This window comes from Myodes glareolus, chromosome 8 (genome assembly GCF_982192425.1).
Source record: "Myodes glareolus chromosome 8, mMyoGla1.1, whole genome shotgun sequence".
NCBI classification, from domain to species: Eukaryota; Metazoa; Chordata; class Mammalia; order Rodentia; family Cricetidae; genus Myodes; species Myodes glareolus.
The window spans coordinates 42,028,613-42,055,908 of record NC_142033.1 but is presented as its reverse complement, the minus strand read 5'-3'; the positions used below and the strand labels follow the sequence as shown (position 1 = coordinate 42,055,908).

The following is a 27,296-nucleotide window of genomic DNA, read 5'->3' as shown; positions in this document are numbered from 1 at the left end:
CAAGAACTTGTCAAAAACTTGACAGAAAAGGAAGAGGAGAAGGTTCGCCACAGCACCACATTCCTATAATACCAGTACTCAGGGTTCAGAGGCAGGAGGACCAAGAGTTTAAAACCAGCTTCAGCAATACAGCAGGATCCTTTTAATTCCAAGAAACCAAGGGGTAGAGTACCTTTCTAGCATGTACAACGGCCTTGGTTCAATGTCTAGTATCATCAAATCAATAAATAAACACACTCCCTAAGCCTGGTTCTTAGTTACAATTCCTATTGTTGTGAGAAAACACTTAACCAAAGCAACTTAGGGAACTCTTTTACAGTTTCACAGCACAATCACTGAGGAAAGGAGATCAGGAACTCACACAGGGCAGGAACCTCAAGACAGGAACTGAGGAAAAGACCATGAAGGTGTGCTGCTTACTGACTTGCCTCTCATAGCTTGCTCAATCTGCTTTCTTAATAGCATCCAGGACCAACAGTCCAGGGGTGGCACCATTCCCAGTGAACGAGGCCTTCCCACATCAATCATCAATCAAGAAAATGCACCACAGGCTTGCCCACAGGCATATCGAGAAGGGGCATTTCTCAGATGAAGTTCCCTCTTCCAAAATTAACTTTGAATGACATAAAACTAGGCAGCACAAGTGGCGAGTGGGTAGTAGTTGGTATGGCATTACTACTTTTGTGCTATTCTTTACCTTTGTTCCCCCTAGAAAGGAACAGAGCCAGGAGGACTGAAGTCCAGCCTGTTGTAAGAGGCCGCTTGTTCATTTCCCGGCCACTCAGACTCCCAAAATAATCACACAGAAACCATATTATTTGCAATACTGTTTGGTCAATAGCTTAAGTGTATTTCTGGCTAACTCATATCTTAAATTAACCCATCTCCATTAATCTGTGTAAAGTTCCGGTGTCTGTCTCCAGCGGCTTCTCTCTGACTCCACCTCTTTCTCCCAGCATTCAGTTTAGTTTTCTCTGCCTAGCTCTATTTTGCTAAGCCACTGGCCAAAACAGCTTCTTTATTCATTAACAATAAAAGCAACACATATACAGAAGGACCTCCCACACTACCAGCCACCTCTATTCCCTATGTTTTACTCAGGTGGCAGTCATTTCCTACCTTCCTGCTAAGGACTCTAGTATGTCCATCTCTGAGGGAGCAGGCCCACCTAATGAGAAGGCCTGTTCTCTTCTACCAATGAAGTGGCACATTCTAGAGTGTTGCTGGGACAGCCCTGTAAGACCAGTCCCAGCTACACAGCTTTTTCCTACCCAGAAGAGTAACTACCTCACAAGCACAAGGCAACATGCTTGATACCCAGAAGGCTGAGAGAAGGTGGCTAACTAAAGGGGTTAGTTCCTGAACTGCTAAAACGTCCCAGTGACTATCGCCTCAGGAATTCTTTTTATGTAAAGAAAAACATTAGTCGGGTATCCTGTTACTTCCTATAGACCCCTGCTTCTCTCACACAGCTACCAATAATGAAAACTTAAGATAGGATCTATAATGGCATGTATAAGAAAATCTGGAACCCAAAAAAAAGAAAACTATATGCTTCTATGTTAAAAAAATATTTTTGAAAAGATTTAAACTAGAATACACAAAGAAAGTCAAGTAAACAGCAACTATGATTTCAATTAAAAAACCAAAATCACGCCAGGCGGTAGTGGGGCACACCTTTAATCCTAGCACTCAGAAGGCAGAGACAGGTAGACCTCTATGAGTTCAAGGCCAGTATGGTCTACAGAGTGAGTTCCAGCACAGCTAGAGCTGTTACACAGAGAAACCCTGTCGTCTCGACAGACAGCATGTATATGGTGTGAGGAGTCACCAACAGCCACAGCAAGCAGGCACTACTGTGAGGAAAGCTAGCAGGACCCACCTTGTCACTCTTGGACTGTCCGCCGTCCCGGCCCATGATCAGATAGTTGGTTTTCTTGCTTACATTTCCTGTTACTTTCCCCCCATAACGTTCAATTAGAGATTTGGCTTCTTCCCGTTCAATGGACTCCAGCACGCCCGTGATCACAAATGTCAGGCCTTCTAAGCAATTTTCAGCTCCCTACAAAACCAAAATGTTTAAGCAGAGAGGAAATTACATGGTAGCTTACCAAAGAAGTATCTGGCAGCCAAGCTACAACAAGCTGACTCGTCTCACACGACATTATAAATAACCCCAGCATGAAACCTGGCTGAGATTACAGCAAAACCTCAAAGTAAATCCTGATGAATTCCTACATAGCTAACATCTAACAGACACCAAAAGAATGAACAAAAACACACTGTTAGCAAAATTAAAATTACCTGTTCATGCCATTCTCCACTTTTCATATTTAAATCAATAATTAGTGTTCATAACTTGGTGTAAACATCAAATACAATCTGCCCACTGCCACTCCCACTGTTGTTAAAGGCCAGCTTTGGTTCTGGAAAGCTTCTCAAGTTGGAGCTCTCACCGTTCTCTCTGCTGATTACTCATACTGAGAGTAAACCTAAGAAACCGCTTGATACATAAAGGTCAGATCACAACACCCATACCCACTGGAAAGAGAACTGGTCATATCAGAGCTGACCAGGCTTCTCCTCACAAATCTCAACTGCAACTCTGCACGGCTATAGAATTTTTAATTTTTATAACAGATTGGCTAAATTATACAAACACAATGGTCATTATCATTTCTGGTACCCATTCAGCCACACTTCTCACTTCCAGCCATCCGTGACTCCAGTTCCAGAGACCAATGCTCCCTTCTAGCCTCTGCAGGTACTACAAACACATGATGCACACACATGTAGGCAGAACTCCCTACACAGAAAAGAAAAATAAATAAATCTTCACACACAAAAAAGAAAATGTCACTGGTTAGCACTTCTCACCATTCCTAAGTGATCACCTGTACCTTTTTCTACTCTAGCCATTATAATCTATTCTCAGCAGCCAAAATGATACTTTACAAACTCGTTCTCTTCGGGGCTTGGAAGATGGCTCAGTGGTTAAGTGCTCTTCCAGAGAACCTAGATTCAATTCCCAGTACTCACATGGTGGCTCCAACTGTACTTAACTCCAGTTCTAATAGATTGGACCCTCTCTTCTGGCTTCAGAGGGCACCAGGCACATACATGGTGCACAGACATGCATCTAGATAAAACACTCATGCATTTGAAATAAGTAAATATTTTTTTTCTAGATATTTCTAGATATTTGCGGGGAACCTGAGTTCAACTCCTAACATTCACTTAGAGGCTCACAACCACCTGAAACTCCACTTCCAGGGAATCTGACTCTCTCTTCTGACCTCTGAGGGTACTAAGCATGCATACAGTACACATACATACATACATACATACATACATACATACATGTGCCAGCAAGCCACCCATACATATAATTAAAATAAAATTAAAACAACAACAAACTCCTTTTGGGCAAAAGTCCAGAATATCAGGCCCTACGAAATTATGTCCCTATTCTCCTCTTCAGCAGTCTTTAGTCCTTGGTAACTTTGTACCAATTACAATACTTTTCCTTTAGTTAGCTCCTTAAGCATCCCATGCAAATTCCTTCCCCTCTCAAAGATGTCACACATTCTGACACTGACCACATTTACATGTCATCATGACCTCTTCATACCTAACGACGCCTCTTCATTCTTCAAATCTCCATTTCAATGTCATATGTAAGTCAGTGGTTCTCAACTTGTGAGTCAAGATCCTTTTGGGGGTCGCATCTCAGATACCCTACATATTAGTTATTTTCACTAAGATTCTTAACAGTAGCAAAATTAGTTATGAAGTAGTAACAAAAGTAATTTTGTGGTTGGGGTCACCATATGAGTAACCGTCTTAGGGGGTTGCAGCATTAGGAAGGTTGAGAGCCACTATCTTAGTGATCCACCCAGGATCATCCATGTTTCTCTACTATATTCTCTAAGAGCACCTAGGGCTTTTCTCTCAAGGCATATAGCACAATTGCTATCAAATAATAATGGACTTACCAAGCTTTCCCTTAAGCTCTGAGTACCAGGAATGCAAAAGACACTGGCGATATCAGCAGGCATGGAAAAGTCCATCCCTTCTCAAGTTACTTATTATTTAATGGAAAATGCCTGTGTCCATCAGTGAGTCAGAATATGAATAAAAACTTCTAATTCATATGGGGTAGCTGAGACGTTCTGTTAATAATGGCTCACTAACTCTGCTGGAGCATGAGGCGGAGTCCTGACAGTGCTGCACAATCGTCATGGTCTTACCTTGGGTATTTCTTTGGAGCCCAGAGCTTTGGGACCTTCACGATTTAAGAAGCTTCGATAAGCCTGGTAATTAGTGCGCTTCTTTTCAGAATCTTCTGGACTTACAGACTTTGCACAGAGGGAAAGAAAAAAGAAATCATACAAAATTAAAATGTACCCAGAAATAATTACATATAATTCATTTGTGTGTGTGTGTGTATATGTAAATGCATGTATTTCTGATTCAGAGATACTGGGTGTGTCTAGCACATGTATATTGGGGAGGGCTCCCTAGATAACTTTTAAAACCTACAACATTGTGTATTCCTATTTTATATTGTTTTAACTTAAAAGTAACTTCAAATCTCTTGAAGTAGACAAAATATTCATTTGTATAAATAAGCGATATGACCAATAAGATAGTTAAGCTGGTTTTGAGTTAATCAGCTACTGCAGCTGATCCTAGAATCAGAGCCTTTTGTTGTTGCTGTTGTTGTTGTTGTTGTTGTTGATGATGATGATGATGATGATGATGATGATGATGTTGAGGAGATAGGGACTCACTGTGTAGCCCTGGTTGGCCTGGAACTTACTATGTGAACCAGGCTGACCTTGAACTCAGAGATATAGCTATGTCTGCCTCCTGGGTGCTGATATTAGTGGTATATACCATCACATCTGGCCCCAACCCTACTTAACAATGTCTCTCACCTATTAAAAGGTCCTTGTCAAATTATAGTTGCCTAGACCATGTGCGTTGGGAAGCCATATTTTTAGCAACCTTCAAAAGACATTCCTGTATACCAATTGGAAATATATTCATCTGTAACAGTAATTCTATTATGTAAAAATCTGAAATAATTTTGGACTATCTGCCTGCCTGCCTTGTTGTTTGTTCTCTGACAGGGTCTCTGTGTAGCTGAAGCTGTCTTTAAACTACCAATCTTTCTTCCTCAGCTTTCCAAGTGCTGGGATTACAGGTATGCACCACACAGAGCTACAAAATAACTGAAACTTTTTCATTTACTAAGTTAGAATTATTTGACCAAGATCAGCTGAATTTACCAATCTCTGATGTTCCTAAGTAAAGGTTCTGAGATATTTCGAGTCCAACTTTGGAAAACACCATAACAATAACAATATCACTTTTTAAACTTTGATTTCTTCCTCCCCCAAAATAGTCACCTTCTGCAAACTTCCCGACGCACTTAGTGTGCCTGGAGAAAAAGGTCTCCACCAGGTAAGCATTTAGTGAAGAAAATCTGAGGGCAAAAAGCTAACTGGTCCTCTAACCATATTTATGACCATTTCCTGCAGACAAAGCATTTTAAAGTCATCACCATCCACTGTTCTGCACACACACAATGGTGATGAGCAGTTCAAACAGACACAATTCTGCCTTTGATGCTAAGTGCCTATGCAGCAGGAGAGAATGGTAGTTTCTCTTATAAGTCTAAAGTGCTTCCAAAATGGAGGTCCAAAAAGACCCTCTGTTTGTGCTTTTTTCAAGACAGAGCTTCTCTGTGTAATGGCCCTGGCTGTCCTGGAACTCACGGAGATCCACCAGCCACTGCCTCCCAAGTGCTGGGATTAAAGGCATGCACCACCACACCTGCCCCCCCCCCCAAAAAAAGTACCTTCTTAAATATATCTGAATCAGATTCTTTTTGTGTCTCTGGGGAACTTACGTTGTGACTCAGGCAGACCTTAACTTTGAGGTTCTCCTGATTCAGTCTCTCAAGTAACTGGGATTATAAGGCCTATACCCTAGTTAGGGGAGGCGGGGAGAGGTGCTTTTGAAAAGCATCATTTTGGCTGAACGGTGGTGGAAGCAGTGGCAAGAGGATCTCTGTGAGTTCTCTCCTTCCACCATGTAGGTCTCAAGAACAGAACTCAGGTACAGCAGCGCCCTTACCCACTGAGTCATCTCACTGATGCCAAATATATAATCTTATCTCTATTCTACACACACATCAAGAAGTAACTATGTGTCACAAGCTGTTGAGTACTGTGAGTCAATTACAGCAGATGACAGTTGATATTTATAAGGAAACCCACCAGGTGATCAACTAATCTGATAGAGGAAATTCATAGGCAAGGCTTATGAAAATATTGCCTACAAATACTGCTTCTGTCTGTAAATCCACATGTGCAAAGAAAGCTATGGTATCTCCACAATGCTTACTCTGTAATGTGTAATTTCATGTGATATGTATATGTAATCTCATAATTACATCCCAATCTTATGGGCACATATATCTGTGGATGGTCAGGGAGATAACTTCTCATTAAGCTGTATAATTTTGATATATAGGAAATGTACTAGGATAAGCTTCTTAGCCAGATCTACTATTCCCTGAGGACTGTAAGACACTTAGGCCCTGTTTTTTATCACTAGCTCACACTAGCATAAAGAAAACAATTTCTTCTCAGTTCTAAAACAAGCCACATACAATTTGCTGATTCATAACCTCAAGAGCAAATACATACTTTTCATAAATTTCCTACCTCTTTTTTAGCTGGGGAACTTTTGGTTTTCTTAGGAGTTTGTTTCTCTTCTTTAAGTTCAATGGCGTTTTCTTTTCTTTTTGAGGCAATCAGCTCTGTGTCTTTGTAAGAACTTTCTTCTTTTGCTTTCATAAGTGCCAGCTTGGAGCTGGCCTTAGGAGAGGAACCGGCTTCCCTCTGATGAGCTGATGAGCTGTGGGGCTGTTCAGATCCTTTGGAGCTCCCACCCTTACTGGGCTTAGCAGGACTGCAGGTCTTTCTTTCATTTAAGAAATGCCCTGCTTTTACAAGGAAAGATTATGATTGCTATCTGGGCAATATGCCCAGCATCACCATTTTTATTCTTCATCTTTGAAGAGCATGACTTCAGTAGCACATGACTTCAAAACATTTACTACTCTAGCTCAGATGGCATTCTTGTTTTTTAAATTTAAATATTCACATAATACTTCTTTGCATTCAGTTCAAATTAAGAGATCTGTCATTTTGCCAGGTGGTGGAGACGCACACCTTTAATCCCAGCACTTGGGAGGCAGAGGCAAGTGGATCTTTGTGAGTCTGAGGCCAGACTGTTCTACAAAGTGAGCTCCAGGACAGCCAAAGCTACACAGAGAAATCTTGTCTCAAAAAAACAAACAAACTAAAAAAGAGATCTGTCATTTTAAATTTAAGCTATCCATGTTATATATTATTGTTAGTAACACAGAAAGATATGGGTGTAGCTCAGGAGTGCAGTGCTTGCCCACCAATGCACGAAGTCTGAGTTCAATCCCAAACTCTGTGAAAAGACAAAGATTTCATTCCACGGATATGCTATAAAATTTACAGAGACAAAACTTAGTGCCTGGAAGGTTACATAGAATTCTGTAAAATAATGGGAAAGCCTCAAATCCTGAACTGCCAAGACTAAAAGGTACTATATAAGCAGATTTACTTCTATAATTAGATCTTCTATTAGCCCCTCACATCTACAGGTTCCATACTCATGGAGAAACAACAAGCTATGAATAGAAAATACTTTATATAGATACAACCTATGTACATTTTATCCTGATCACTATTCTCCAAACAATACAGCATAATAACTATTTACATAGCACTACACTGAATAAAAGTATCTAGTGATGGCTTAATGTATATAGGAAGTCAAGCTTTCTATAAATTATATGCAAATTCCACACCTTTTGCATACAGAGGTTGAGTCCTTACAAACATGGGTACCCACAGGGATCATGACACCAATCTTTCACAGATAATGGGGTGGGAGGGGAATCTGTATGCCAGCTACTTAGAAGGCAGAGGCAAAGACTGCAGATCTAAGGTTGAGGTATAGAATGATTCAAGGCCAGCCTGGTTATATAGTAGGGCCCTATCTCAAAATAAAAAGTAGAAGGCTGAGAATATAACTCAGGAATTTTAGCAGCACGTGCAAGGCCCTAGGTTTAATTCCTGGTATTGCAAAATAAAAAAGGGTAAGGAAAGGTGAGGAGTGACAGCATCAGTAGGTGGTTCAACATCAAGACCAGCACAGAACAGGCCACCCAAGACAATCGTAAGAGCTTCAGATGGTCTCAACAATCAGAAGTCAATTCCGTGACACTACCTCTAACATAAAAGCTCAAGGCATTGCTCCTTTGTTGTCACATACCAAACTTAGGAAGCCACAAGTACCTAATGCACTCTTCATAACGCTAAGTGCAGAAGGGCATCCCCACCAGCTAGTGTCCAGCTTTCAAAGTGCAGGTGATCTCTGACTTAGGACTGTTCAACTCAAAAGTTTTCTACTTTATAGTGGTGCAAATGCATTCAGCTGGGAAACATGGCTATTTTGAGGTTTGATTTTACAGGATTGTGACTGTATATCAGCCCACCATCTCTGTGGGTCCCAAACTCATGGATTTAGTACTCTCTTGAGATACTGGGCATCAGCAGTGAGATTCTCCCCAATGTTCTATGCTGCTGACACTCAGAAGACTGGATACATACCTGCACTTTTCACTATGACCAAGTCTTGAGCATAAAGACATCAAGAGAGCAGGAGCAGCTTATCTAAACAGAGCACACACTAGCAGCTCTCTAAAACACCCACCAAACAATTAGTGAAAAGAATGCTTAAGCAAAGTTACCAAGTATTCTCTTCTATAAAGACAAGTAAGCGTTCTCTTACATTCCTTCCTAGAATTACCTTTATTAGGGCTCTTTTGATTTTCTGCTTTGCTTAGATCAGCTTGGAGAGGTAAAAATGATTCTCCCTCTTCAGGGTCCTTTCGGGCCTAAACAGTGTAAAAAAGTGTCAGAAGTATTAATAGGAAAACTGTTACTACAAAACCTGCTGTTAAAATGGATTAAATTTTTAAGTTTAAGGGTCACTTTTCAAACCAAACCAGCAAGACACTACAATATACTGCCATTCATTTATCTACAAAAAACATTGCAGCAAAGGCAATATTTTATTACTCCATTTTACTGATAAGGAAACAGATAAAAGATTACAACAGTATGCCAATAAAACATCTCATTTCATCCCAGTCTCCTAAACCAGAAATGGAAGTCCTATTGGTGTTTCATTTATCACAGCTTCCAAACTACTAATAGTATTATGCAGCTAAAATAGAAACAAACACAAAAAACTGAAAACAAATTAAAACTCAGTAGGAAAATAAAAGAGAAGCCAAGAATGGCAGCTGATGCCCTGATCTCAGCACTGGTTGGCTGAGGGTTGAGCCAAGAAAATGCCAGTTTAAAGCCAATCTAGGCAACATAGTACTAGGCACCCAGAGCTACATGGCAAAGACTGCCTCAAAAAAACAAAGCATAAAAGAACACTCAAGAAAAAGAAGTTCAGCAGTGAGATTCTGTTCCTGAAATACTACAGGAATAGTAATACTACAGTTATTAAACTCACATTTTAGAGGACTGAAATATTCTCAAATAATACATAAAAAAATTCTTCTGATAAGGAATAAAGGCAAAGCCTATGGTTTTATGTGACAAATTCTGATTTATTTCTTGCAATCTTTTGGAAAGACTAACTTTGTAAAGGAATTTCCATACACACACAAAAATTACAAACTCAAAACAGTTTAGCTAGTGGGGTGACTCAATGGATAGTAACCCCACTTATTGTTCCAGCACGGGCACTTGAGTTCTGATCCCCAGCACTCATGGGAAAGCAGGCATGGTGGGGCATTCCTGTAGCTGCGCTGCTTGGGAGAGCAGAGACAAAAGGGTCCTGAAGGCTCACACTCACTGGTCAGACAACCCAGGAGAAATGCCAATAAGCTCCAAGTTCAACTAAGGTGGAGAACAACAAGACCTGACAATCCACCTCTTGTCTACATGCACATACACACACACGCACGCACGCACGCACAATAAGCAATCCAACATCATAATATACACCCACAGTAAGCAATCCAACATTATAATGCCATAATGTTACCATTTTGGTCTTGGGTTCTTCATCCAACATGGCTAATGTTCGAGCAAACTCTTCATCTTCATGCAACTGCCTCTCCAGCTGTAAAATGCACCAATACGGTAAGATGCTTTTATTATTTTTGTATCTAAACACTTTTAAATGTGTGCTTCATGTTTAGAAGAAATTAGAAAAAACTTTCTAAAAATAACAAATGACATCTTCCCACTAAATATTAACAGTATCAGGCTTGTTTCAAAAAACCAAGTTTACAGATCTCTAGACCTGCAAGCATAATAAAGTTAGTGCGCATTTTAAATTTACTTTTTTGTTACATTTACTTATTGTATATGTGGGTGTGTATGCCATGGCATTTGTGAGGAGGTCAGAAGAAAACTTGCAATAATTGTTTTTCTCCTAATACGGACCCTCAGACACAGCAGCAGGCACCTTTACCCACTGAGCCATCTTACTGGCCAATGGGGTTGCCACATTCTAAAGTGATATTTCTTTATAACATCTTAAGTCACATTTTTCTCTTAATGGTCTATTATATGTCTTGAGGCTTGTTGGTTCTAAGGAAAAGCTCATGTGTATATGTGCATCTAAGTGGGAATGTAAACTTGAGTGTAGAGAGCAGATGAGGGCATCAGATTCCCTGGAACTGGAATTACAGACAGCTATAAGCCTGACGTGGGCATCACAAACCAAACTCTGGTCCTCCACAAAGGCTTAACTGCTGAGTCATTTCTCCAGCCTAGCCCAGGCTACCCCATACACCCATTCTTTTTCTTGAGGTGGGGATCTTACTACACAGTTCCAGCTGGCCTGAAACTCACTATGTAGACCAGGCTGACCTCAAACTCTCAGAGATCTGTCTGCTTCTGTCTCCAAAGTGCTGAGACTAAAGGCATGTGCCACTATATCCACTTGCTCCTTGTCCCAATCACCTTTTGTGGAAGGCAAGTGTCTCATGTAGTCCTGGATGATCTGGAACCTACTATGTACACCAGACTTACTTATATGTATTTTGAACTCTAGAAATATCACTAGAAGGAATTCTAAGGGGCTGAAAATATGACTCAGCAGTTAAGAGTACATACTGCTCTTGCAGAGAACCAGGTTAGGTTCCCAGGATCCGTGGGAGACTCAGCTCTAAAAAGATGTGATGTCTCTGATGACCCCCACAGGCAACTGGACTCATACGCACATATCCACACACAAACACACACATATAATTAAAATAAATCTTTTTAAAATTCTCAATCTATAAGAAAATAATCATCTATGAGACACATAAACAGTAAATCTAAGAAACTGTATCTAATACTGGGAAATAGCTGAAGAGGTAAGAGCATCAGATGCTCTTCAGAGGACCCTAGTGTGAGTCCCACATGGCAGCTCTCTTCCAGGCTCCATAGCATCAGGCACACATGTGGGCAAAACACTTATACACATAAAATGCAATAATAAAAACGATTTAACAGAAAAGTATCTGGTTTTTTTTATATACACAATAGTAGGAACACACAAATACCACCACCATTTTTCCTATCAAACGCATAGACATTCTAAGCACCTATCATTGCCAAATGTTTGTACTTTCAGCAAAACAGAGCTCTTTCAGAAGAGAATGTGAAATAATGAAATACACTTATGATGACTAAACATTTCGTGTGCCCTGGTAAAACTAACTGCCCAACTTAGTATTCAACAAAATCTTCTATTATTCAAACAGGAAAAGTCTGCAAAAATCTACCCAGTCTGAAATAAAGTTGAAAGCTGGGCTAAGCCTGATGAGAACTCAGTAAACAAGGTCTTCCTGGTTAGAAAATGAACTAGTCACACTAGAAAAAATAGCTCACTGATAGAGGCCACATCTTAGCATGTGCAAGACCCTACATTTCATCCCCACTAGCAAAAAAAAAAGAATATAAACTCATGCTAAGTAGGCCTTTCCTAGCATGTCTTCACCACAAATAGACTATGCATCTAACTTCTAAAATCAATGTGAACATCTTAATCACAGGAGTTGCAAACACTATGGGCAGGCCCCAAGGGTTTCTGAATTTGACACCACTTGTCCACAATACACAATGTAGTATATTTATGGTAAGAAGGATTCTAGGTGTTTTAGGAAGAACTCATATACTTTCATTAGAAAATTCGGGGCAGTGGTAGCACACACCTTTAATCCCAGCACTCAGAGGCAAGGGGATCTCTGAGTCCCAGGCCAGCCTGGTCTACAAAGTAAGTTCCAGGACAGCTAGGGCTACAGAGAAAAGCCTTGTCTGGAAAAATCAAAATAAAGAAACATTTATTACTGGTAATACATTTTACATAATAAAGATTTTTGTTTATTTGTTTTGGGGGTGTTTTCTAGTTTTGTTTTTTGTTTTTGTTTTCTGAGACAGGGTTTCTCTGTGTATCTCTCTAGCTGTCCCAGAACTCACTCTGTAGATCAGGCTGGTCTCAAACTCACAGAGATCCACCTGCCTCTGCCTCCCTGAGTGCTGGGATTAAAGGCATTTGCCACCGCCCGACTGAACCCTGTGTTTTAACAGAATGTATAATGTAACTGACTTCATGTGGCATCTAATATACTGACTTGAGTGTCAGATAATGGACAGACAGTTATCATGAATAAAGTGGTAAAATTAGGTGGGACTCTTGGAAGATAATTAGGAAAGATTATCAATTATTAACACCCTAAAAAGTCATTCATTAGATTAATAAATTACCTAAAGATTCTAAAAGAATATGACAGAAATAGGAAAACAGGGGACTGTGATACCCTTTGGAAAGCACTGGGCAATCCTCTACTATCTGGTACAGATAAGGTAAGTTATCTAGAGAATGACTGGACCTAGGCCATTTGTACTACCCTGAGTCATCAGGATATCTGTTTAGAAATAATACAACAACAGAACCAATGGCAGGAAGATATTTTTGTTTGTCATTGTTTTGAGAGAGGGTCTCACTATAGAGTGTTGGCTGGTCTGGAACTTATTATGTAGACCAGGCTGACCTCAAACTCTTAAGAGATCTGCCTACCTCTGCTGGGGTTAAAGGTGTGTACTACCACACCCAGAGAGGTTAGGTTAATAAAACGAAGAACTACAACATGGTCTGTCCCAGGCTCTACAACAAGCACTGAGACATAATCAGATCTTGGAGGTCGAACTTGAAAGCTACACACAGAGGCATTTATATCACAATTTTAATAAGCGGCAATAGTTGCTGGGGGTCTGGGAGTCTGGGAAAAGGACACCTACTCTAAGAAACAGGGAAGGGTTTCCACAAACCCCTAACCCTGAAACTTGGGAAGATGAGCACTCCCATGAACTACAGTCGTAGTCAGTGTCTGCAAACCCCGGCTCTCCTGGTCGTCCCCATCCATTCACCACCCTCTAGTCTGTTAGATCCTCCTCTTCATCTCTGACTGTTAAGAACCCCAGTGTTCAATCCTGAAAGCCTTTCCTTTTGCTTCCATTTCTCCAAGGTGGCACACAGGTACGCATGTATTAAATGCTACACAAATGTTAATGACTTCCAAATATACAACTTCAGTTGAACGCCAGACTTGTGTCCTCAGCTACCTCCTCTGCGTTCCACCTGTAGGTCTATCAGACATCTGCAACTCAACTGTTAAAACAGAACTCATTTTTGTTCTGTTTTGGTTTTGTTTTTTTTGTTTTGTTTTGTTTTGTTTTAGAAACATTCCTTCCACCTGAACATGGGTTCCAGAAGTCAAACTCAGGTAGCCCAGTTTCCATGTCAACCACCCTTAATTATCTCTCCAGCCCCAGTAACAAAATGCATAACTTCTCTGGACCAGCTGGCTCTCCATCCTGTGTTTGGTCCTCAAATGGAATCACCATTCATCCAGTTGCTCAGGTCCCCTGACTTCAAACCTGTCACCCACCTTTCTCCATCTCTTCCACTTCCTACCTGATAAAACCAACATCTCCCACTTGCCATACTGTAACACTCTCCAAGCTGGTCTGCTTCTGCTCAGGCCCAACTACTGGGAAAGGTTTCAACTACTGTTTGCATGACAGAAGCCAATGTACTTTTAAGACCCACCAAGTCATGTCACTTTATTTCCCTTTCTTCCTTTCTTTCTTTCTTTCTTTCTTTCTTTCTTTCTTTCTTTCTTCCTTCCTTCCTTCCTTCCTTCCTTCCTTTCTTTCTTTTTGTTGTTGTTGTTGTTGTTTGTTTTTTTCATTTTTAGAGACAGAGTTTCTCTGTGAAACAGCCCTAGCTGTCCTGGAACTTGCTCTATAGACCAGGCTGGCCTCCAACTCACAGAGATCCACCTGCCTCTGCCTCCCAAATACCACCACCCGGCTGTCACGTCACTTTGTTAAGAACACCGACAGTGTCCCATCTCACAGAAACTAAATCTGAAGTCCTGACCAAAGTTCTTTGCATGGGTATCAAAGACCCATGGTGACCTGTAGGGCTTGCTGATGGCCATTTCTCCAAATCCTCTCCTGTCTGTCGTCTCACCCATTACTCCAGCCACACCAGTCTCCTGAGCACACCTCCTCGTCAGGATGCTCACACTCGCTGTCCTGTGCCTAGTGGGGAGCTGGGTAGCCACCACTGCCTCGCTGGGCTTCACCGTCTGACACAGTGCATTCGCCACCCACCCCAGAACTACACCTTCACTCTTCTTCACCATGCCTGTAATTACCTGCCATTATTTTCTTCCTTTGTTTTTTATTTAAACAGTAATCACCTACTACCATAGCAGTGCTAGGCACTCAGTAGTAATCAATAAAACTTTGTCAGATATGGGTTTACAGCTCAAGAGAGCATCCTGAACCAAACACAGATTTTGAAGTCCTCGGTATACACAGTAACTAACACAACAGGAAAGGGCAGATGTGCTCAGAGTCAGAGCAAAAAGACACAGGGGCAAATGAAGGTCTTTCAAAAACACTGAGGAGCCTCCTATTCACAGAACTTTAAATGTTTTACATAAATAATTATATGTTAGGTTTATCGTTTATCTTTTATAGGAATTTACATTCTTATATACCAGATTTTAATTTATCTTACACCAAACTTCTAATAAGGCTCAATTCAAAATAAGACTATAACAATTTTGACCTAAGTATGGTTGTGCACAATTGTAAACCCAACACTCAGAAAACTGAGGCAGAATTGTTGAGGCCTGCCTACACAGTGAATTTTAATCCTGTCTTGGATGGATGGGAGGACAGATAGACGGACACACAGACAGTAACACCCTATTCAAAAGGACAAAAAAAAACTAGAACATCTTGGTTATTTGAAAATATGCACCAAGTCGTAACATCAAGTTATTAATGCTAACTAACTGCAGTACCTCTGCCTCTTCATCCAGCTGCAGCTGCCTGGCGATGGCCTCGTCATTTAATCTGGAATCAGCCGTGCTTTGAGAAGACTATATTCCAAAGAAAATCAAGCAAGATAAACATAAATTAGGCTAAAAGTAAAGTGCTTTTTTGGCAACACCTATTTAAATACATCAGTCAGAGATAGGTCTATCAGTAATTGTCACAATCTACAGCAACGAAGTCAAGATTACAGCTGTCCTGATGACATCTAGTTTCATAAAGAATAAATGTCCTACAGACAGTTCTCACTTTAAGAGAAGTGTGCACACACACCACTGGTTAGTGCTCTGGCTTGCAAATTAGTCTAAAATATTGGTCAACCTATGTAAGGATGATGGTTGAGCCCTGTGAAGGTACCAACAAGTCAGTACACTGAGGCTCGGCCTTCACTGTGCTTCACCCATGCGTTCATTTCCTCGATCACCAGAAAAACTAGAGAATCAGAATAGCTATACTCTGTCAATATGATGCTTATCTCTTTTCAAAATAAAATTGGGCACTCTGTTTGCTGAAGTCAATAGTATAAGTTTCCATTTTGAAAATTCCATTTAATTTAAATTTTAATTAAATTTTAAATTTAATCTAAATTTTAATTAAATTTTAAATTTAATCTAAATTTTAATTAAATTTTAAATTTAATCTAAATTTTAATTAAATTTTAAATTTAATCTAAATTTTAATTAAATTTTAAATTTAATTTAAATTAAAGAACTATGACTTTTTCTTATAGATTAAATGCTTTCTTGTTTTCAAACAAAAAATGCATATGTACATAGTGTGTGTGTGTGTGTGTGTGTGTCTATGTGTGTATAAATTCTAATTCCTATAGTTTCCAAATGGGTAGTATTTGTCTATAGTCATGGAAAAAATATTTCATTATGATTAAAACATGCTTACTAATTTATAATATCCAAGTTTTCTTTAATAGTATCCATGAGTGAGTATCAATTCTAAGCATTCTTATTCTGTTGTTTCAGAGTGTCCCATTATCTAGCCCAGGCTGACCTCAGCTTCCCTCCCCCAGGTGCACACCCCACGCCCAGCGATCCTCACTGTCGGTTGCACGCAGAATACCCACCTCTTTTCTTTTGCTTGCCACCATCTTCTTACCAGATCTCTGGACACTTTCAGTTCCAAAATAATCGAGCACTGATGTTGGTGTAAGTTTTATTGGTGATAAAGGTTTATTCTTAGTCTTAGTGTTTTCTTCATTCTTTTTCATGTTTGATGCTCCAAGGTAACTGTTTGTAGATACTCCATTCTCTTTTGCTTTGGAGGTTGCCTTTTTACATACAAAGTCATCGTCTTCATCTTAAATGGAAAATATTTTTGATAAAGCATAGGTCTTTATAAAAAATAATTGTTTCTAGTAATTTTTTCTAAAAAGCAATACCTTGGGTTATTTTTTCTTCCTATCTTCTGAATTTAAGTCACTCTTATATTCACAAGGCCAGGCCTATGGTTACACAAATATTTGTAACACACCCATTCTATACCAGGCACTGAGGAGGCTCAGAAGAGACCACTTCCGTAGTGAAAAGATACACACCTGACCCCACGGAACCTGTGGTCTACAGGAAGAAACAGACACACTAACTTTACACACACACACACACATGTATACACACATACCTACATACAGATACATTTGTTTCGAGCTGCATTAAGAAGCAGTAAAAGAAAGCAGTCTAAGGAGTGATTAAGAATACCAGAGGCAGCCAGGCCAACCCCAGTCATGACTCCCCACACCAAGAAGGGAATGATTATAGAAAGGGATGTAATTCAGTGACTACCTAGAACACATATGAAGTCCTAGGTTCACCAACCAACACCACAAAGGGAAAAAAATGTCCAACAAAGTGAGGGATGTTCTTTCTGATAAAGCAATCATCAAGGAAAGCCTATTCTTGGGATATCAAACTCAAGGCCTTGTGTACCAGTTAAGTACTCTTCCCCTTAGCTACAATCTTTTAGTTTTTGAGACAGAGTCTATGTGGCTCGGGCTGTTTCTGACCTCCCTACATAGCTGGGCTAACCTCCGGCTCAAACCTTCTGCCTCAACAAACCTGCTACTGAGATCGCGAGTGACCCGGCACACCTGACTAGGGAAAGTGTCCCTGATGAACAAAATCTGTTTATCAGGTGTTGTTGATCGTCATCAACAGCCCTGAAACGAAGACGGCTCCAACAAGAACAGTCAGATAAGGTACACTACAAGCACCAAGCCTTACAGTGAGTGTGCTCCCAAGTTGAAGGCGGTGTAGCTACAAGAGTTCAGGCAAAGAGGCAGAAGTCAAATCCTATAGGGCTTCCTAGGTAATAGAAAGAAACTCAGGCTGTAGCATAGAAGCCCGAGTAGTGCAAGGTCACACCCAGTTAAGTCTTGTCCTTCGGAGAAGACACTGTAGAGGGAAAGGCAAAGGTGAGGAGTTCACTCAGGAAGTCATTACAACTCCAGACAGGGTGCTGACTCGGGTAGGTTCACAGAGGTGGGAAGAAGTTTAGTCTCTGGCTATATGCATACTGAAGGATGATGTCTAACAATTATCTAACCACTCATTTGGGACTTCTGTTTGTTAAATTTTATATCCTAAAATAATTTGCCTCAGTAGGTACAAGTGCTCTGTTGCTAATCCTGATGACCTGAGTCATCCTTGAGACCCACCTGGTAGGAGAGAACTGACCCCACACGGGGTATTCTAACCTCCAATCATTCACTGAGGCGCATGCACCCATACATGTGGGATACATTTTGTCTACCCTGGAGAGAACCTCTGTCCTACCACACGCTCTACACCATGGTGTTCTGCCTCGTCAAAAGCCTATAGATGGGACCAGAGAGAGGGTCAGTGATTAAGAGCATTTGTTTTCACAGAGAACCCAGGGTTCATACCCAGCATCTATCTGGTACCTCACAGCCAGCTGTAACTCCAGCTCCAGGGGATCCTATGCCCTCTTCTGACCTCTGCAGGCATTACATGATGTGGTACACATAAACAGGCAAACACTCATACACAAAAAATAAAAATAAGCTTTTTAAGATTTATTTATTTATTATATACATAGTGTTCTATCTGCATGTATGCCTGCACACCAGAAGAAGGCGCCAGATAGTATTACAGATGGTTGTGAGCCACCATGCAGTTGCTGGGAATTAACTCAGGACCTCTGGAAGAACAGTCAATCACTGAGCCATCTCTCCAGCCCCAAAAAATAAGCTTTTAAAAGAAAAAAATCATAAATAATTATTCTTTTTAAAAGCCTATAAACAAAGCAGTCACATAAGATAAACCTCTGAAATAATGAACCAAGTGCTTTGTCACAGTGGTGGACATCTACCATAACACACTGTCACAAGCACATCTGAACACACCCTGCCATCTTGCCCTGCTAAAACAACAAACAACTCAAGAAAGAGCAGCTCTGTCCCACACAACTGGATGGCTTTTTTAAGCCCTTTTAGGCTTCAGTACTTTAAAGGCTACATCGATGTATTATGTAGACAGAAGGCAATATGAGCTATGCGGCCAAGTGTGATGGTACAGCCCTGTAACTCAGCACTTAGGACACTGAGGCAGGAGTTAGTTCCAGTGAGTTCTAGGCCAGCTTGGCAACACAGTGAGAAAGCATCTCAGAAAAATAACAAAAAGAATACAACAAAGTAACTTGCTTCCTACAAAGCCACAATCATTGAACAGGTTTTGCTGAGCCATCCTCAGGTAAAATAAATCCTTTGCAATCCTACACAATGTGCAGAGGTAAAGCATTCCTCTTGCTTTCTAATGAACCTGATTTGTTTCTGTCTTTGTCAGAAGCCAAAGGCCAGCTGTTCTCTCCTCCCCAAAACCTATAATAAAACACTGATAAACAGATCTAAGTCAGATTTCTGGCCACTACTTGAAAATCATAGGCAACTCAACACTTAAAATTTCCCTCCAGGATATTTGTCTCCTTGTAAAAACACCATTTATTTTTATTTATAGACAACATAATCTCAAGTGTGCTACCAATGACCGAGTAAACTAGCATTTTCCAACACGGAGCAGAGGAATTGCCTAAGAGAGGAGATTGTTCTGCCACTCTGAGTTAGACATGTTCATTTATTTAGAAGGATAACGGGTGAAAGAGAAAGGAATAATGTGAAGATCTATAATAAAATCTATTTACAAGCCAAGTAGGAAAAGCAAATCTAATTCTGGAGCTCCTGCGCTGAGTTTGGCCTCTGCAAATAGATCTGACTGTCCTAATGCTATGAGTGTCTTGCCTTTGGTCTGGAACATACCAAAATCCAATTAACAGGTAGATTTCATTACAAAGATTAAAAGTAATTGACTTAGCAACAAATGAAGCTCTAAGTAGGGAGCTGGCGCGCAAAGCCTCAGTGCGTGTATGGAGAGACTTTTCAATACTGCTCGCTGCTGTCAGTTCGGAAGCAACGGTGCACTTGTTAGGCCTTCAAAACACTTGTTAATTAAATGGATGGAAAAGGCGGGCAGCAAACATCCCATCTCTATTCATTCATGTGGTAAATCAGTCTCACATACAAGCAGAAAACAAAACCAATCAAGAAGCCAGGAGTCTCATAATTTGTTACCAATAAATCCTTTCAGAATCAATATGAGTCAGGTAAACAGGTTTTCTTTTGTGTGTGCTAAGAAATCACACCCACGACCGAGCATCCTACAGGGAGAGGTGGCAAAGGCAAGTTAAGACATTAAACAATAGAAAAGTGGGTTGCATAAATTTATACCCAAATAAGTACATGTGTGCTTAAATACACAAGCTTGTTCAATGCAGCTGCATAAGGCAAAGGACCAGATGAGGGAATGGGATATTCACTAAGTGACTTAACACATTCTTAATCCAAACACTTCACCCATGCTCAAAATCTCAAACTTAAATTCTTTTATGCAAAATTCTAGCAGGCGGGGGCTAGAGAGATGGCTCAGCGGTTAAGAGCATTGACTGCTCTTCCAGAGGACCTGGGTTCAATTCCCAGCACCTACATGGCAGCTCACAATTGTCTGAAAATGCAGTTCCACGAGATCTGACACCTTCACACCAATGCACATAAAATAAAAGTTAAATAAATCATTTTAAAAAAATTTAAAAAAAAAGAAAAAATATCCTAGCATGCTTGCCTCCTAGGGAAGAAACAGTCCTGTTTAAATGTTCAGTAGGAATAGTCATTATCAAACACCATGCTTTATAAACTCAGAACTTCCACATTTTACTCCAAAAAGAAAACCCTAGCATGTAAATTAATATTGGTTCTCAAAAAATGTAATCAAATACAATAGACAGTTCTCACGTCAGAGACACAGTGTCCCGCAATCATTCTGCACGTCTCTGGCAGAATCTATTTAAGAAAGCTTTCAGACAGAAAACTATACTTGTTGCCTCAAACACAAAATTATGTAACTCAAAAATTAAGCAGAGAAGAATATTATACTGACCCTTAATATTTTCTGCTGTTTTTCCAAGTGTTGGTCACTGACCTTACACAGCAACCTAGAAAGTACATCACCACTTTTTTCCCCAATTAATACCTATCAGATAAATACAACTTCCAAAGCACTGCCTCCAGAATCATTCTAAAGTTATCAATAAACAATCCTACAGAAAAGACAAGACAAGGAAAAGCCCTAATTTCTTCAATCAAACAACAGTTCCTGGTGAGGTTCCTTTGGCAAACAAACCCAAGGCCTCTCATTTCGTTAAGAGCTAAAAGTAAATACATTTATCCAGTACAACAAGCATTTGGGGTTTTGCCAACTGAGAAAAAAATTTTACTAGCCAATGGCTAGCTACAAATATAGTTTACAAGTATTTTGTTCCTTTTCCTGTAACTTGGAAAACTGATGTAGTTAAACTCATTTTTTCAAATATCAATAAATACTTGAAGACAGATTTAATCAAAATGATGAAAAATATATCCTGAAGCTGCACTGTAAGCCTGGCTACATAATAATGTAAACAAAAATACTTGACATGACACAATTTCTTCGGTCCTTCTCATGCTGTTTAGGAAGTATTACGCGGAAGGAAGAGATGCAAACATGGCTCAGAGGTAAAAAGCACACAATAGCTCGTAGAAGACCTGAGTTTGGTTCCCAGCAACCACAACAGGCAGCTCACAACTGCCCATAACTCTAGCTCCAGGCTATCCATGTCTTCTTCTGGCCTCCCTGGGGTACTGGGCACCCATACTCAATTTGTACATACCCCATACAGCATACATACAATTAAACCATATAACCACAAACATAAATATAATTAAAAATAAAATCTTTTTAAATTAATTTTTAAAGCATTACATAATAGAAATAAAATGTAGGCCACTTCTATGATTTTAAAACAGCCACATGTTTTAAAGGTAAAGACCAGGTACTGTACTCAGTGGTAAGAGAGCTAGTCTAGCAATGCTCAGGGTCCTGGGCTTCAGTCCTAGCACCTCCCCCAAAAAATGTAAAAACAAATTCAATTATCTGTGGTAATGACCTTTTGGGTTTTATTTTTGGGAGTTGAGTTCTGTTTTTAGTTTGTTGTTTTTCAGACAGATTCTCATATAGCCCTGGCTGGCCTCGAACTCACTATGTAGACTCAAAGAGATGCCACCTGCCTCTGCTTCCCAGTGCTGGGAATTAAAGGCTTGTGGCACCATGCCCGGCAGCAGTGGTTTCAACCCCACAGCCAAGAAACAGGGGATGGTGATGCATACCTGAAATCTCAATGCTGGCAAAGTGAAAGCAGGGGGATCAGAATCAAGATACAGAAATCCATAGACAGGGCTACAGGACACCCTGTCTTCAAAATAGAATAAAACTAGTTTCTACATGTCAATTTTATGGGGTTGAAGAAATGGTTCAACAGTCAAGAGCACATACTGCTCCTACAGAGAACCCATTCGATCCCAGTCTCCACATGGGAGCTCGCAAGGGATCTGACAACCTCTTCCGGCCCTCCTCAGGCACCAGGCACAAACATAGTGTACAGACATATAAGCATGCAAAAACACATGACAATTACATAAAAAAACAAATGTTTTAAATCACGTGGAAAAACAGATACTATATAACACTAAATATCACAGTAGACGGGTGTGATGCTAATCTAACACTAAACATCACAGTAGACATAATCTCAACTGTCAACTTGATGAGACCTAGAGTCACCTGGAGTTAGGCCTCTCAGCGTGCCAGGGAAGTATCTTCTATAGATTAAGGGAGGTGGGAAGACCCACCCACTGTGAGCAAGACTCATTTGGGGGCAGTGACTGGACTAGAAAAGGAGGAGGGAGCAAGCTAGGCCAGCATTCACTCTCTGCATCTCATGCGGATGCCATGTAACCAGCGCCCTCAAGTTCCTGATGCCATGCCTTCCTCACTGTGTCACCTCACACTGTGGGAAAATAAGCCTTTCTCCCTTAAACTGTCGGAGTATTCTACCACAGCAACAGAAATATAACTAAGATAATGGGCACGCTGTACCCCCAAATTATTAGCTAAGATAAGGACAGTCCTCACTTCTACATACATATGCCATGGGCTGAATGGAACAAGATTGAGTCAGATGTGATAGCTCACACCAGTAATCCCAGGCTGAGGTAGGAAAACTGATGTGAGTTCAAGGCCAGCCAGGGCTATACAGCAAGACCATGTCTCAAAAAAGGAAATAACAAAAGACGGGGAGGGGAAATCAAATTGTCTAGTGATTATAAAAATCTCATCTAAGATACTGAACATCTCTTCAGAAGGCTGTAATTAAAAATTATTCTAATGAAAAGAGAATCTGTGATCAGAGCCCTTAGTGTACTTAAATTAGAAAATAAGGATAGCCCTGGTCCACAGTTAAAAGTCACAGCTATCTGGCACTGACATTTTTACTAGAAAGCATGACCACAGCATCTTCACTTACACAATAGACCTACTACCATACTGTTTTAACCCTCCCACACATTTAAAATGCCACAAAGGCAAAAGGTACCTCTTAAATACTGTACAATATGCCTAAGCAGATATTTAGCAACAAAGTAAAAAGGTTAAAAACGCCACTCTGTCCCTTTTGTAAGAAACACATCAGTACTGCCCAGCTTGAGACCCATGCCATGAAAGGAGCTCACCCCTGAGGGCCAGGACCCAGAGGAAAAAGAGCCAGAGACCTAGGACAGAACCAAACACAACTGGCAAAAAAAAAAAAAAAAAAAAAAGGCAATGAAATGATTCCTAGTAACATGCTGCTATATTCATATATAGTTGCCTAGCCCAACTGCCATCAGAGAGGCTTGACCAATCAACTGAGGGAGATAGTTGCAGAGACCTGTGCACAGTCAAACATTAGGTGGAGTTCAGGGAATTCTCCGGAAGAGGGGAAGGGAGGAATGTAGGAGTTAGTGACACCACAACAAAGCCCACAGAACTAACTAAGCTGGGCTCATCATGGCTCAGAAACTAAACCAACAACCAGGGAGCCTGCACGGCATTGACCTAAGCCCCCTGCATATATGTTACAGTTGTGTAACTTGGTCTTCTCATGGGACTACTAACAGTGGGAGCAGGGACTGTCTCTGACTCTGTTGCCTGCTTTCAGGACCCATTCCTCCTACTGGATGACCTTGTTTAGCCTTAACAAAAGAGGCGGTGCCTGGTGTCACTGCAACTTGATATGCCATGACTGGCGGAGATCCATGGGAAACCTGCCTTTTTCTGAAGAGCAGCAGAGGAGGAAGAGAGCATTGGGACGGGGTTGGGGATAAGGGGTAAAGGTAGGAGGGATGGGGAGAAAAAGAGGGAGGGAAAACTTTGGTTGGAATATAAAAACAAAAATAAATAATAAACAAACAAAAAAGAAACACAACAGTCTATTAAAAATGTTTCAAAAAATAGTTCAAGTGGGGGCTGGAGAGATGGCTCAGAGGTTAAGAGCACTGACTGCTCTTCCAGAGGTCCTGAGTTCAATTCCCAGCAACCACATGGTGGCTCACAACCATCTGGAATGAGATCTGGTGCCCTCTTCTGGCCTGCAGGCATATGTGGAGGTTGAACAATGTATACATAAGTAAATAAATCTTTAAAAAAAAAAATAGTTCAGGTGTGGGAGAGATGACTCAGCAGTTAAGAGGACTAGTTACTGCCAGGTGGTGGTGGTGCACACCTTTAATCCCAACACTCAGGAGGCAGAAGCAGGCAGAAGCAAGTGCAAAGGCTCTAGGTCATGATGCCCTTCCTCTGACAGATACAATTCAGAAAGCCAAAAGGAATACATTTGGTACCTTACCTGTCTCAGAAATGTAAGTAACAGGATCCTTCCGAGAAATTTTACCAGGTTTAGAAGACAGTGGCAACTTTTCTGATTTCTTTTTAGCATTTTTCACCTGCACTGTCTCCTCTGAGTCTGAATCTACAAGAGAAGGATTAAAACTATGAAAGGAAATACCAGTATATTTTTAAGTGGTCATTATGAACCAATCCCCTGAGAAGCATCTCTTGATGAATTCTTTACATTACTTTTATCAGTAATAAACTCCTGCATTAGATCCTATTACTGTTTTAACAACCGACCCAAACCTTAAAAACTACCCATGTGGGCTGGGAACATGGCTCAGTGGGTAAAGGTGCTTGTTGTCAAGCTGATGCTAAGTTCAGTTCCCAGTACCCACACAGTAGAAGGAGAAAGCCAACTCCCCCAAATTACCTGTCCTCCACATGTGGCACCCACACCCACACACATACAAAAACAAAGCAAAACAAAAACAAACAAACAAAAAACCCACAAATATATTATCTTTAACAATTCAAGAGGCAGGGGCAGGTGGATCTCTGTGAGTTCGAGGCCAGCCTGGTCTACAAGAGCTAGTTCCAGGACAGGCTCTAAAGCTACAGAGAAACCCTGTCTCAAAAAAACAAAAAATAAAACAAACAAGCAAACAAACAGAAGAGTCAGTTCTCTCCTTCCACCATGTGGGCCCAAGGAACTCATCAGGCTTGACTAAAATAGGTGGGGGGAAAATACCAGAAAATATGAAAATTAAGTCAGGTGTGATACGTATGTATGTGTGAGTGTGGTGCAGGAGACTGAACACAGGCCTGCGGTGCTATCTACTTAGGAGCCTAGGCAATATTACCACGCCCTGTTTCAATAAATAAACAGGGCTGGGGGCTATGGTTCAGTAATAGAGTGCCTACCAGGCAGAGGGTCTCAGTTTAATCTCTGGTTTCACAAAATAAATAAATGAATAAATAAGATATATGAGTCCTGTTCCCCATCTCAAAACTATATCAAAGAAAATCCTTTAAATTCTGATTATTACTTTTTCAACAGAACTGAAATTACCATATCTTCCTATCACACATAAAAAATAAATTTTTGATATTTACTTTGGGGCAAGGAAGAGAGTTCAGCAAATAAAGCCCGATGACCTAAGTTCAATCCTGAGGACCTACACATGCAAGAGAGCACCGACTCCTACAAGCTGTCTCTGACTTCCACTCACACGCCATGGTACACATGGCCACACACACACAAATTAATGAATTAAATGAATTAAATGTTTAACAGCAAACAAGCTCAACTTCTAAGAACCTCAGTTTGAAAAAAATAAATGGAAATATTCTTTTTTTTTTTTTTTTTTTTTTTTTTTGGTTTTTCGAGACAGGGTTTCTCTGCAGCTTTGGAGCCTGACCTGGAACTAGCTCATGTAGACCAGGCTGGCCTCGAACTCACAGAGATCCACCTGCCTCTGTCTCCCGAGGGCTGGGATGAAAGGTGTGTGCCACCACCACCCAGCCACACAGCACTTACTAATGTCAGAAACACGTGTGTCTCCAATGTCAGTTTGGAAAAGTTACATGGGAAATAAAAGACTTTTAAGCCTTTAAAGACCTCAAAAAAAAATTACCTGAATCATAGATGATCCTCTTTTTCTTGTTGTTCTGCTTTGGTTTGGAGGCATCCTCTTTACAGGAATTATTAACCTGTAGACAGCAGGGTATAATTAGAACAAAGGAAGCCTATACAACTTAGCCTGTCATTCTCATTAGACTCAGGCTTAGTGGCTCTCAACAGAAGCAACTCTGCCTCTGTGGAGATATCTGTTGATATCTAGAGACACTGTTTATCACAAAGTAAGAGACGGGTTTCTTATGATGGCTAGTATGAAAGGTGCTCCTAACATCACCCAATGCAACAGTTACCTAGCCCAAAATGTCGGAATGCTCTTGCTGAGCAGGGCAAGAGCAGAAGCGCACAGGAGGGAAGACTCACAGAGAAAACTAAACTATTATTCAGCTACACGTTCAGCACCAGCCCACACAGAACGAAGAGTAAAAGGATGTCAGACGTCACAGGGTCAAGACGCTTATTGCCTTGAATGTCCCTGAATGCCTTGGGCTCCAGGGTGGTGCTAATGAGAGGTGGCAGAACCTTTAAAAGGTAGAAGCCAGTGGAAGGCCCCTAAAGGGGAAAAGAGAACCAGTCCTATCCCTTTTCTACCGGTCTGTCTCTTGGCCATGAGGAGACCATTCTGCTCTACCACACATTCCCAGGGTTACGTGCTGTTATCAGCAGATCACAGACTGGAAACCTCCAACCCAAAATAACCTTTCTCTTTATAAGCACATTATCTAAGCTATTTTGTGATAGTAATGGAAAGGTGGCTAACACACAGGTTGGGTGCTTCCTAAAAATGCAAGATAAAAACAAAAATAAGAGCTAAGCTACCAGTTCATGACTAGCAAATTCATGCTGAAAAACTAA

The 27,296-nt window shown here is 40.6% G+C and overlaps 1 protein-coding gene across 1 annotated transcript in view; it reads right to left on the bottom strand.

The window, feature by feature from the left end:
• Rfc1 (replication factor C subunit 1) overlaps window positions 1–27,296 on the bottom strand; it is an 80,078-nt gene that overhangs the window by 22,161 nt on the left and 30,621 nt on the right. The window contains exons 4-12 of the mRNA XM_087909480.1: window positions 26,440–26,515; window positions 24,819–24,941; window positions 16,621–16,853; window positions 15,512–15,589; window positions 10,180–10,257; window positions 8,923–9,010; window positions 6,738–7,018; window positions 4,251–4,358; window positions 1,883–2,062 (exon numbers count right to left, since the gene is read on the bottom strand). Coding sequence (XP_087765606.1) covers window positions 1,883–2,062; window positions 4,251–4,358; window positions 6,738–7,018; window positions 8,923–9,010; window positions 10,180–10,257; window positions 15,512–15,589; window positions 16,621–16,853; window positions 24,819–24,941; window positions 26,440–26,515 — 1,245 coding nt within the window. The remainder of the gene's footprint in view (window positions 1–1,882; window positions 2,063–4,250; window positions 4,359–6,737; window positions 7,019–8,922; window positions 9,011–10,179; window positions 10,258–15,511; window positions 15,590–16,620; window positions 16,854–24,818; window positions 24,942–26,439; window positions 26,516–27,296) is intronic.